Source organism: Coturnix japonica, chromosome 38 (assembly GCF_054131305.1).
Source record: "Coturnix japonica strain WE chromosome 38, WE-NBRP24, whole genome shotgun sequence".
Lineage (NCBI taxonomy): Eukaryota > Metazoa > Chordata > Aves > Galliformes > Phasianidae > Coturnix > Coturnix japonica.
This window is the reverse complement of record NC_140700.1, coordinates 1,638,843-1,650,414: the sequence shown is the minus strand read 5'-3', so window position 1 is coordinate 1,650,414 and position 11,572 is coordinate 1,638,843. Positions and strand designations below refer to the sequence as shown.

General features: G+C 51.9%; 2 protein-coding genes across 5 annotated transcripts; both read left to right on the top strand.

Annotated features, from left to right (window-relative positions):
• Window positions 1-981: 981 nt before the first annotated feature.
• Window positions 982-7,598, top strand: LOC146754771 (zinc finger protein 34-like). Of its 2 annotated transcripts, none has more exons than XM_085526763.1 (5): window positions 982-1,463; window positions 4,556-4,638; window positions 4,828-4,954; window positions 5,553-5,663; window positions 5,772-7,598. In XM_085526763.1, exons 2-5 carry the CDS (start codon window positions 4,615-4,617, stop codon window positions 6,650-6,652), a joined length of 1,143 nt encoding a protein of 380 aa, XP_085382889.1. In that variant the 5' UTR covers window positions 982-1,463; window positions 4,556-4,614; the 3' UTR covers window positions 6,653-7,598. The 2 variants fall into 2 exon arrangements, with proteins under 2 accessions (XP_085382889.1, XP_085382888.1); XM_085526762.1 differs by having other exon boundaries at window positions 5,769-7,598.
• A 1,274-nt stretch (window positions 7,599-8,872) lies between these two features.
• Window positions 8,873-11,225, top strand: LOC107318551 (protein MANBAL-like). 3 transcript variants are annotated; one of them, XM_085526765.1, is made up of 5 exons: window positions 9,125-9,657; window positions 9,770-9,868; window positions 9,985-10,024; window positions 10,408-10,601; window positions 10,868-11,225. In XM_085526765.1, exons 1-5 carry the CDS (start codon window positions 9,634-9,636, stop codon window positions 10,967-10,969), a joined length of 459 nt encoding a protein of 152 aa, XP_085382891.1. In that variant the 5' UTR covers window positions 9,125-9,633; the 3' UTR covers window positions 10,970-11,225. The 3 variants fall into 3 exon arrangements, 2 of the variants coding, with proteins under 2 accessions (XP_085382891.1, XP_085382890.1); XM_085526764.1 differs by having other exon boundaries at window positions 9,125-9,868; XR_014938619.1 differs by lacking the exon at window positions 10,868-11,225 and having other exon boundaries at window positions 8,873-9,868; window positions 9,943-10,024; window positions 10,408-10,516.
• The last annotated feature ends 347 nt before the right edge of the window (window positions 11,226-11,572 follow it).

The window sequence follows — 11,572 nt, the reverse complement described above, 5'->3', positions numbered from 1 at the left end:
TCTTCTCCCCATATCAGGGCTTTCCTTTTCAAAGGCAAATAACCTTAGGCTTCCTTTGGCCAAACTAGGCAGAAGAGACATCCTTCAAATCCAGAAGGTAAACTTAATCTTTTTGTTCCTTAACTTGGTTAATAAAGTGCACGGATTTGCCACCACTGAGTGTATCCATTCAACTATTCTAGTACTTGCCCTCAAGTCTTGTTCCAAACTACAGCACTTGCTATCAAAATTGGAATCCAAACTCCAAAAAGTTACCTATTATTTCTTTTATCCTCCTACAGTCCCATACCCTCAAAGGGCACCGCTTTACCCTGACTAGGCAAGCTCTTGCTTTTAACTTCTATTTAGGGCTTCATTTTTGGCCCTGATGCCCACACCACTAAGTGTATCATATTTGAGACTGCTGTAACTCCTGGGGGTACAACATTGTTTTGCCCAGTTTGTGTTAAAGCCAGAGTTACAGTTTTTAATCAGTCAATATCGTTGCACTCTTAGCTCCAGTTTTATTCAATTTCTTGCCAGAGTAACCTGGCAGGTACAAGAATTTCTGTATTCCTGCTTGTTTTCTTAGCTTATGTTTAATTAATCCAAAAAAGGAAACCTTTTCTAGTTGGGCAGTAGCATCTACTACTGTTACAAAACCATCTATGGGTAGTAAGAAGCACCCATATCCACCAGAAAACGAACCTCAATATCCTGCTTTCCTAAATGCACTTTCCCATTGCAGTTTGCACACTGCTTTCCTTCCAGTGAGGTCACTCCCAAGTACACTGCCCGGTGCAACTCAAGGGTAGGTATGGCCAGCCATACGGACCACAAACCCACACAGAACCGCAAGGTATCGCTGCACAGAAGACTTATTAGGACCCTTAGACAAGGATCTGGGGAAAGTCGTATTCTTAGAGCAGCTTCTGGGTAAAGCTCCTAGCCACAGCTCGGTTCCATTGCAAGAGTTCTGTTCAACACAGAATGTCCTCTGCTGCTGTACCGGAGACTGCCTCTTGCTGGGACATACTCGTGGGGGAGAGGAGTGAAAGGAGCGCCAGGACAGCAAGGTAGAGATGCCTGACCACAGGGGTGTGCGAATGTCCCCACCGAAGGAAGCAAAGAGAGCCGGCAGAAAGCGATGCTTCATTAGCGTAACACAAACACCCATCCCTTCCCCCCTTCCCCCCCTCCCCCGGGTGCAGATGTGCCATGAGAACGAGCTGTGAAACTGCCGAGCGCCTGGCAGCCGGCTCGGGGCGTGCTCGCTGCGGGAATTCCTGCCTTCCTGAGCCTGTGCGGAAGAGGCGAGAGCCTGGCTGGAAGCCATCCGGGCAGCACCGCGGTGGCAGGAGGTGCACCAAGGCCGTCCTGCAGCCAGCTCCGGGCTGAGGGCACTCGGCGTCCTCTGCTCTACGCGACTCCGAGGAGCCCGGCTACCTGCACCAGAGCTGGGAGCAGCCTGCTCCGCACCCAAGGTAGGTGCCCTTCGTGGCTCGTGCAGAGGAGCGCACGCTTCCTGCCCCCTGCCAGCAGCACCGGGAGAGGAGCGGGGAGCGGCCCCGGACGGGGCGGAACCCGCACTGCCGTACCCCAGGCGGGACCCTGGTCCCGGCTCCAGCTCCCGCTCAGCGCAGCAGGTTTGCTGGCCCAGACGGGCTGCAACCAGGGCAGCAGTTCATGCAGCCCGGGCTGGGCTCCGAGGGGCACGGGAACGGGCTGGGAGCTGGGACAGTGAGGAAGGGAGCAGAGGAGGTCAGCGTGCTCTGCCGCCCGGTTGGATCTCTGTAACACAGCGCAGCTGGGGCTGCAGTTCTTCCTCTGGGCCACGGGAGACACGAGACGGCCTCGCTCTGCAGCTCTGCACGCGTGGATTGACAGAAGCTTTAAACCCCCCGATGCCTCCTTTGGAGTGTCTTAATGTGAAGCCTCCAAGTGGAAATTTGCACTCGCCCTGCTCCTCCTCCCCGGCAGCCCCCAGCTTCTCTTCGGGGACCCTGCAGGCAACACGTTCCTCTGGCGACCCTTGAAATGGCGTTACCTTTTGTTTGCTGAGCGCTTGCCTGATGGCTCAGCTGGGGTTGTGCAAACCCCTGGCAAGGCTTTTGTTCAGGCTGTCCCGGCAGCTGCAGATGCCTTGAGCACACAGCTGCGGGCCCTGAGCACGTTCAGCATCTGCAGCAGCTCCGGCACTGGGCTCTGGAACAGACGATGAGAAGCTGGCAGCCTGTGGGCTGACTGGAGCACGCGTTGAGAACACGGCCGAGCAGCAGCAGGTCAGTAAAGCACAGCCCAGGTGCCTTCTGCAAAGGGCACGCGGTGCTGAGAGCGTCCCCTGGCAGTGAGCGCAGTCTGCGTGCTCGGCTGAAGAGGGAGGGAGGAATGAATTTATTGATATCATGCAGGTGTCCTGGAGTGCTCTAACAACTGCTTAACAAGGCTGTTGTAACCACGTGGTTGTTTATTGCCTTAATTGTTCTGTTTAGCACTGCTGCTATTCGATAAGTTGCCTTCACGGTTCAGTTAAAATTCCCAGCACAGCATCGGCTGGTGGTGGCTGTGACCGTCACAGGCTGGTTTGGCTGCAGTGCTGTCAGATACTCTCTCTTCTCAGGAGATGGAAAAATAATCTCCATGTGGTTGGATGTTTTGTTGATTTATTGTTGTGTTTAAGTAAGCCATCCTATTTATTTGAGAAGTGTGAACCATCCAGTTGACTCCTCGCCGTTTTGCACTTCCTTACCTGAGGAATGTGAGCCATCACCACTTTTAGGTAACATCAGCAGTAGGTGGTTTTGAGAACTACATCAGTCACCTTTACAGAGTACTTTTCCCAACCCTTTTCTGAGGGCTTGCTTGATTTCAGCAAGCCCAGGGCTACTTCCACTCCTGAGAGGATGTACGGACATCTGCCAGAGGATTTAATCCATTTGCCACCAGGTGTTCCCTCACGGATCTGTGGAGGTGGTGCTCCAGCAGGCTTGCTGTGTTTGAGTGTTGGGGGCTGCATTCACGGTGTTCTTCCATGAACCAGGTGCTTTTCTGCACCTCCTGCTGGATGGTTGAATGGCCATACCATTTTCTAACAGTATTTCTGCATCTCTTTCCTGGGTAGCCGTCCCCTTTAGGCGTGCTTGCAGTCAATCAAAAGATCCCCCAGTTGGCACAGGCTGTCCTTGTTGTATGTCCTCAACTTCCTTCACCACTCAGGCCTCAAATAAAACTCCCCTTTCCCATTCCTCGTGTATCACTCTTCAGTTTCCTTAACTGCAGCTAGGGCAGGCAATAAGCCGTCATTCTGCTGCCTCTGTTTGCCTTAACTGTGTAGAGGCAGTGCCTTTAATTAGTGCTATGGGTGCAGTTTTGCATCTGTTTGGAGCCAAACCCTACAGGTGGAGGATGTGTGGCCTAAAGGATTGTAGGCGGCTCAGGGAGGTCTTCGTTTATTGTGTGAATAAGCATTACCTGCACAACTTGCACCACGTAGTGCAGCAGAAATATTGTGGAATATCAGTCGCTTTTGATTCTGGGAGGACCGGTGCAGTTCTCCTTTGCTTCATATGTCACTTCCAAACCCGACACGATGCTGATAACACCTTTCCCATTTTGCATCCTATTACTGCCCCAGTGACCTCTGCTTTCCGCTCAACTACAGCAGTTGCCACGAGAACATTCACAGAAGAATCTGGGATGCGCTTCATGTCTCTTGTCATCGGTTTGTTTCCCTTCTTGCCATCCTGCAGACTTTGCCCATTGGTCACAAGTGGATCCAAACACAGCATACACTCCTAAGGGAGAAGCAGGACTATATTTGTTGATATAATAGGGATATGCTGTAGTGATTTAACAGTGACACAGCAGGATCGGAGGTGGCTGGATACACTTGGTTATTTACTGCATGGAGGGTAGGGTTACGCACACACCTACAGGAGGCCCTCCCATTGAGTCACGAGGCTCAGAGTAGTTCCCCTTTTTTTTCTCATGTCTTCAGACCACAGAGGTAAGGAGCTAGGATGTGGCTGGATCCTCTCCTAGTCCCAAGCTTGGTCAAGGCTTTGTGTGGAAGGAATCATACGTGCACAGTCCCTCTAAGACAGAACCTTAGAGAATACATGAAAGCTCCAAAGTAACCACGGGTGTCTTACAGAAGATCTGTATTGAGAAGGAGTCTTGATGTCAAGCTGCAAGGGATCTCTGTGCAGGTGTGAGCTGCAGAAACAGCCCTGCTCGAGGGCAGGTCCTGTGGTGCAGCCCGCTGCTGTGCAGCAGAGCTGGAGGGGCACTTGGGCTGCTCCCTCTTTTGGGGTAAGATGACTGCCTCCTTGCCGTGCTTTGTCTTAAGTCCCCTCTCAGTCTCAGCTGTTGAACTAAGTGTCAGCTACCAGTTGTTTCAGCCTCCCAGTCTGAGACAGCTTTGTGACGGTTCATCTCTTTGAGCCAGATTGTTTCCTGTGCTGCAGCTCATTGTCTTCCTCTGCAAGGCTGGGCAGTGCCCTGCAGAAGGGCCGAGCTGGGACTGGGACTGCTGCATTCCCTCACAGCTCCCCTGCCATTTCTCTTCTCTCTGCAGGCTCCAGTTCAACTTCTGCCTTCCAGCCGTGATCATCCCAGCCTGCAGGAGAGCAGCAAATGGCCGCAGCACATCCAGTTGAGGTAGGGGTTGGGGAAGCAGGCAGGAGAGGCCAAGGGGCCAGGGATGTGAATGCAGGGGTAGAGGGAGGTGCCCTCAGCCAGCGTGTGTGTGCTGGGGACAGAAAAGCAGCTGGGGTGTGAGGTTCTGTCCTGTGCGAGCTGCTTGCCTGGGCCTTGGCTGTTCCCAGCAAGGAGCCTCTTTGCTTGCAGGAGCCCGTGAGCTTTGAGGAGGTGGCCGTGTATTTCAGCAGGGAGGAGTGGGCGCTGCTGGACCCTGTGCAACGAGAGCTCTACCGGGACGTGATGTTGGAGACATACCAGTGTGTGGCCTCGCTGGGTGAGAGCTTGTCTGCCTTTCCTCCTCGTTAGGGCACCTTTGGCTGTGCAGAATGAGCCTCTGCAAGCCGGGCCTTGAATAAACACCATGCAGCTACATATTGACTCACACCACAGTGCCAGCAAGAAAGGAGATACTGAAAAGCATGAGTTTCAGAAGGGATTAGTATGCACGGCACTCTGATCAAAGCCACAGAGTCAGTGCTGGCAAGCAGGCATCAGCCAGGAGGGAGAAAACCAGCCCTTGTGTTGTGTGTTGCTTGGTGCCACCAGCTCCAGCTCACAGATGAATCCCTGGTTACTGCTATGGAATTGAGGATTTTCCATGCAATTGCCATCAACATTTTGATGCCTTGACCACTGGTAGACTGTAAGAAAACAAATAAGCTGTTGTAAAGTTAATTTGAAAGAAAAAATATCCCTTCACAATGTTCAGAGATGTCAAAACATTCTTTGCTCCAAGGGAAGCTGTAGGCACAGTGTCATTTAGACCTAAATGGTGGTTTCTCCTTGGGGAGGGGCACAGAGTGGAACTGTTGAACAGGCACTGTGCCAGCATGAGGGAAATGCTCTCTTGTTCCCTGTTTCTCTCCCTGAAGCTCCACTTCCAGCCCCCAAGCCCATGGTGATCTCCCTGCTTGAAGGAGGGGAAGACCCCTGGATCCCAGATGTGCGTAGCCCTGAGGCCATGCCAGGAGACCTCAGCCCAGGTGAGGTGGTGGAGGGAAGGGGAATGTTGGGGCTGTAAGAGCCTTCTCTGCCTGTGTTTTATTTTGGGCACCGTGTGCTATTGCTGCATTTCCTCTGTCATCCAGCAGCTGATGGGATCAAAAATACAAAGGAGGTTCCGCAGAGAAATTGTGTAGCGGAAATGCAGCGGAATCACATCTCTGTGGAAGAAATCAGAAGGGATGTCCAGGAAGTCCTGCAGCAAGGTCAGGGTGAGCACATCAAGAAGCCCCTGGGAAAGCGTCTGGGAATGACACTGAGGAACCCAGTGGACTCCAACATAGGTCCAAAGCAGCCTAAGGAAACCAGGAGCAAGGATGTGTGCCAGATGAAAAAGCAGAATCCATGCACTGAGTGTGAGAAAAGCTTTAAACTGGATTCCAGCATCACTAGCCACCAGTGCACGCACTCAGCAAAGAGGCATTATGAGATCTGTGATTCTGCAGAGAGCATGAAATGGAGACTCCACCCCACTGGCCAGCAGTGCATGTACACAGGAGAGAGACCCTGCAAGTGCTCTGAGTGTGGAAAGACTTTTACGGACAGTGGGAGCCTCACTTCCCACCAGTGTATCCACAGAAGAGAGAGACTGTACAAGTGCCTTGAGTGTGGGAAGAGCTTCAAAAACAGTTCCAGCCTCACCATCCACCATCGTATTCACACAGGAGAGAGACCCTGCAAGTGCTCTGAGTGTGGGAAGAACTTCAAAAGCAGCTCTGAACTGAAGGTGCACCAGCGTGTCCACACAGGAGAGAGACCATATAAGTGCTCTGAGTGTGAGAAGAGCTTCATAAGCAGTTCTAATTTGAAGCTCCACCAGCGCATCCACACAGGAGAGAGACCCTGCAAGTGCTCTGAGTGTGGGAAGAGCTTCATAAGCAGTTCACATTTGAAGCGCCACCAGAGCATCCATACAGGAGAGAAACCCTATAAATGTCCTGAGAACGCTTCAAAAGGCGTTCTGAATTGAAGATGCACCAGTGCATGCACACAGGAGAGCGACCCTATAAGTGTCCTGAGTGTGGGAAGAGCTTTAAAAGGCGTTCTGAGCTGACGCTGCATCAGAGCATCCATAGGAAAAAGAGACCCTGAGAGTGTCCTGAGTGTGGTAAGAGCTTCAAAGGGAGTTCTGAATTGAAGCTGCACCAGCATATGCACACAGGAGAGAGACCATAGCTTCTGTCGGACATTTTAGAACATTTTGGCCAGGCCTGCATGCAGGGAGATGCCTGGGAACTTGTCTTTTCTCTCCCTCAGAGAATCCCATCTGCTGTGTTACCAGAATGTCTGCACCAGTGAGCTGAAATGGCAGGAAGCCTTGAGTGTGAGAAGGGCTTTGTGCCTAGCAGAGAGCTCCTCACACTCCCAGAAGAACTTCATGCAAAGCTCAGTCCTCATTAAACATTGCAGTCCACAGGACAGGTAGCTACTAGGAGTGCATCTCCTGCAGGAAGAGTTTCTCTCAAGGCTGGTGCCTCATTTCTCATGGGAAAACCCCCAGCAGGAGAGACCCTCAAAATGCTGGAGAGCCCAGGGATGAGGGAGACCAATGCTTCTCCCCATGCAGGAAGAATTTGCAAAGGAGACGGCATCACCGACACCCTCTGCAGAAGGGACTTAACCCAGGAGCTTCAGATGGCCTTTCCTTGCTGCCCAAAGCACTTCTCTCACCATGCCCGCTTTCCACTTCTACTCTTCCCACCAGCTGCTTTTTGATGCTGTTTCCTAGTGGAGAAGTGGTTGTGTAGGGATCTGCTGTGTGTCTGTGTGCATGTGTTGCTCTCAGTCATTTCTGAGCGCACTGATGCATCCCAGAGAAGGGTCAGCAGAGCAGTAAGGTGGCTCTTGGAGGTTTTCTGAGAATCTTCTGTAGTGGAAAGAGAAGGGGGTGAATAAAGTAGCTGAGTTGTTCTGGAGCTTTCTTCACTGTAGTCTTGTTTTTGCTCTTAAAATAAATGTCAGCATGTGGAATGAGGAGAGGGAAAGGTGCAAGCAGGGTTTCGTTTTGGTGCCCTCTCCAGCCCACTGCTTGCTTCTGGACAAGGCATTTCCTTTCTTAATAGGGGAGATGCTCCAGGCCCTTCACCATCTTCATGGCCCTCCGCTGGACTCTCTCCAAGAGATCCCTGTCTTTTTTGTACTGGGGAGCCCAGAACTGGACACAATATTCCAGATGAGGCATTAATAGGGCAGAGTAGAGGGGGAGGATCACCTCCTTTGACCTGCTGGACACGCTCTTTTTAATGCACCCCAGGATGCCATTGGCCTTCTTGGCTACAAGGGCACACTGCTGGCTCATGGTCAATCTGTTGTCCACCAGGACGCCCAGGTCCCTCTCAGCAGAGCTCCTCTCCAGCAGGTCTTCCCCCAGCCTGTACCGGTGCATGTAATTATTCCTCCCTAGGTGCAAGACTCTACACTTGCTTTTGCTAAACCTCATCTGGTTTCTTACTGCCCAGCTCTCCAGCCTGTCCAGGTCTCGCTGAATGTCAGGACAGCCTTCAGGCATGTCAGCCAATCCTCCCAACTTCGTGTCATCAGCAAACTTGCTGAGGGTGGTCACTATCCCCTCATCAAGGTCGCTGATGATGTTTAACAAGACCAGACCCAGTACAGACTCCTGGGGGACGCTGCTAGTTACACGCCTCCAGCCAGACACCACACCGGCAATGACAACCCTCTGCACTCTGCCAGTCAGCCAATTCTCAACCCACTTCACTGTCCACTCATCTATCCCATACTTCCTCAGCTTTATAAGGATGTCATGGGGGACAGTATCAAAAGCCTTACTGAAATCAAGGTAGACTACATCTACCGCCCTCCCCCTGTCCACCCAGCTAGTGACATCTTCATAAAAGGCGACCAGGTTGGTCGAGCACGACCTCCCCTTGGTGAACCCATGCTGAGTACTCCTGATAGCCTCCATATCACCCAGCTGTCTGGAGATGGCATCCAGCACAAGCTGTTCCATCACCTTCCCTGGGACAGAGGTGAGGCTGACTTGCCTATAATTACCCTTCTGGCTCCCGTGCCGTGCCCTGTCCTCCAGCCCCCTCCTCATACCATGTGGAACGCCAGTGCCAGCAGTGTGGCCGCCATGTTAGAACCCTGGCCATGTCACCTTGGTCACCTTGGTCACCGTTGCCCCACGCAACGCACTCGCCTCTGAGAGCTCTGGACGTTGACAGCCATGTCGGAAGCCAAGAGAGCAAGGCTGGAGGATTCCCACAATTTAGGTGGGAAGATGGAGCCGGGGACTGCAGGGTCGAAGAGGAGGAGGAGGGGGCCCACCATGACCATCAGGTGGCAGACAGGCAAGCGAGCCCGTTCCCATCGCGCCTGGACCAGCTGCATGACCACCTCCGTGGAACCCATGGAGGTGGATCCACCTCCAGAGGAGCCCATGGAGGTGGATCTACCTCCAGATGAACCCATGGAGGTGGATCCACCTCCAGATGAGCCCATGGAGGTGGATCCACCTCCAGATGAGCCCATGGAGGTGGATCCGCCTGTGGCACAGCTGGCCTGGCACCACACCACCGTGCCAGGCCCCACATCCTTACCATCTCAGCTCCGCCATCGCTGGTCCAGGCGCTGGGCTCCTTACCGTCTGCGTGGCCCCCGCCCCCGGCATTAGCCGGGTGGCTTCATTTAACATCAGCTCCTCCTTTGAGACCTCTGCAGGCCCCCGGTTCCATCTTAACCCTATTTCTATTGTGGATTTTAGTGTTAAGTTTAGTTGTAGTTTTAGGAGTAGGTTATTGTTTGCGTTTTTTAGTTAGGAGTAGGTTATTGTTCACGTTTTAGTGTTAGTAGATGATTGTTCCTGTTTTAGAGCTAGTTGTAGGTTACTGTTCATGTTTTAGTGTTAGGTGTAGGTTTCTGTTCCTGTTTTAGAGTTAGGCATAGGTTACTGTTCGTACTTAGAGTTAGGTGGGGTCCTACCAGCAGATGGCAGCAAACAGCGCTCACTCGGTAAGCACACGTCTGCTTTCTCACCCAATGACATGAGTGCTGCTTCATGAGTGCAGAGGTCTGTGACATCTCCGATGGATGGGATTTGCATCTTGTGACTTCTCTGTTGCAGATTGTCGAGGAGCAGAGCGTGAGTGGCTGTGAAATGCAATTGGGCTTCATGGAAACAGTCCGGAGCTGTGTCTGGAGCTTCCTGCGTGGCCATTGTAAGGTAGGTGTGCCTTACTGTAAGCGTGTGCTGAAGCAGTGTTGGTTAAGCACAGCTCACTCCTCTGTCTTCAACAGATCAGCTTTCTGCGCACTTTATTTCTGTGTCTGGCGTTGTAGAGCACAGCAGCAGCAAGACAGCAAACACGTCCACAACCAGGTACGTGAACATGGGAAACTTTAATTCTGTGAATAATATTGGTATTAATATTAATAAGGTAGTGGTCACGCATGTGTGATGGAGCTCAGGGATAGGTTTATTCTTGTCTGTTAAGCTCTTCCCTTATTTGACGTCCACCCGTCCTCTCTTGCTTCTCTTCCCCCCACCTGCAAGTGCAGCAGTACTGAATGCTGAGGGCTCTTTTCCTAGGCAGGCGGGCAAAGGCAACTGAAATGCAAGTTTGCTGTCCCTCTTTGTTCTCGGGTCAGTAGGCCCTGGATATCTTCCCAGCACCTCTCTAAGTCAGCCTGGAAATGTTTGCTCGCAGGAAGTAACCCCATTGCAGTGCCTGAGACTAATGATGCCTTTTTCCCCCCTTACAGCACGCAGCCTCTGTGAGAGCAGTGGAGCAGCAGCTGTCTGCGCTATGGCTGCTGAACTGCATTTCTCACCACTTGAGATCCCTGAGCCCACGATATTGGAGAACATGCTGTGCTACGGACTCTTGTTTGGAGCCCTTTTCCAGCTCCTATGTGTGCTGGCCATTATCCTGCCAGCTTTCAAGTCCCCAAAGGCAGTAAGTAGCGCTGTGTGAGATTGATAGGAATGCTCAGGCAGTCGGCTGGGAGGGAACTGTCTTGCTAGAGAGGACTTTAGGCTCTGGTTTGCATGGGTTTTTTGGGAACTTGACAGATGTGGAGTTTCTAATGTGCCCTGAGGTCAGGAAGGCAATTTCCTGTGCTGGTCTCCCAAAGCTGCTCGGTCAGGTGACTTGAGCTCCCAAAGCAGCTGTCAGCCAGTTGTTAGAAAGTTCCCTGACTGTTTCCCAATTGCTTCTTGCAGGACTCAGAGGGTTTTGAGTCTAAGACGTGGGAGATGGTGAAGAAACCCAAGGCAAGTGCTGCTCAGCTGAGAAGCAAGAAGGAAAGCAAAAAGAAGCAATAAGGGCTTGAGCAGGAAGGCACAAAGGACAGCAGAATCACCTGGAATGCTTCCTCAGAGGTGCACCAAAGGACACACACTGCATGGTCTGGTTTTCAGGCCTGGCCGTGCTTTCCCTTTCATGGACTGCGGAGAGGAACTAAGGAAGCTTTGTCTTTAGTCATTACCAGTATCCCGCCTATTTGATTTCATATTGAAATGTATTTTTGATGCATTTTGCATCTCTCTATTGCAAATAAAAGTGAAACAAACATTTGAATGGTGGTGCTGCCTCTTTCATTAGCTGCTCAAAATGTGCCTGGCTCAGGCTGGCAATCTCAGGGTCCTGATGTGGTCGGCTTCACGTCCCTCCTGGAAATGGAGCTGCTTGTCCCACGTTTCCGTGTTGGTGTTCCCAACTGGTGGCCTTTCAGCCCATCTGGAACTGCTGGCGATGAACTGTGAGCATCCCTTGTTCTACGAGGGCTGAGAGAAACAAAAGCAGCGTGGGAGGAAGAAAGGTGTCCCTGCGCCTTGAGCTTGTCTCTATTCTGTACTTCTGTAGATACTGTATATCTAGAGCTTGTTCTTTGAGAATGATGACTGCTTTGTTTGATGTGTGGTTTC

Bases quoted from the DNA above. Each gene is read 5' to 3' on its own strand.
- LOC107318551 (XM_085526764.1), top strand. From the start codon at position 9,704: ATGAGTGCAGAGGTCTGTGACATCTCCGATGGATGGGATTTGCATCTT. The intron at 9,869-9,984 runs GTAGGTGTGCCT...CTGGCGTTGTAG, and splicing joins TCCTGCGTGGCCATTGTAAG to AGCACAGCAGCAGCAAGACA. The intron at 10,025-10,407 runs GTACGTGAACAT...CCCCCCTTACAG, and splicing joins GCAAACACGTCCACAACCAG to CACGCAGCCTCTGTGAGAGC.
- LOC146754771 (XM_085526762.1), top strand. From the start codon at position 4,615: ATGGCCGCAGCACATCCAGTTGAG. The intron at 4,639-4,827 runs GTAGGGGTTGGG...CTTTGCTTGCAG, and splicing joins CCGCAGCACATCCAGTTGAG to GAGCCCGTGAGCTTTGAGGA. The intron at 5,664-5,768 runs GTGAGGTGGTGG...TCTGTCATCCAG, and splicing joins GCCAGGAGACCTCAGCCCAG to CAGCTGATGGGATCAAAAAT.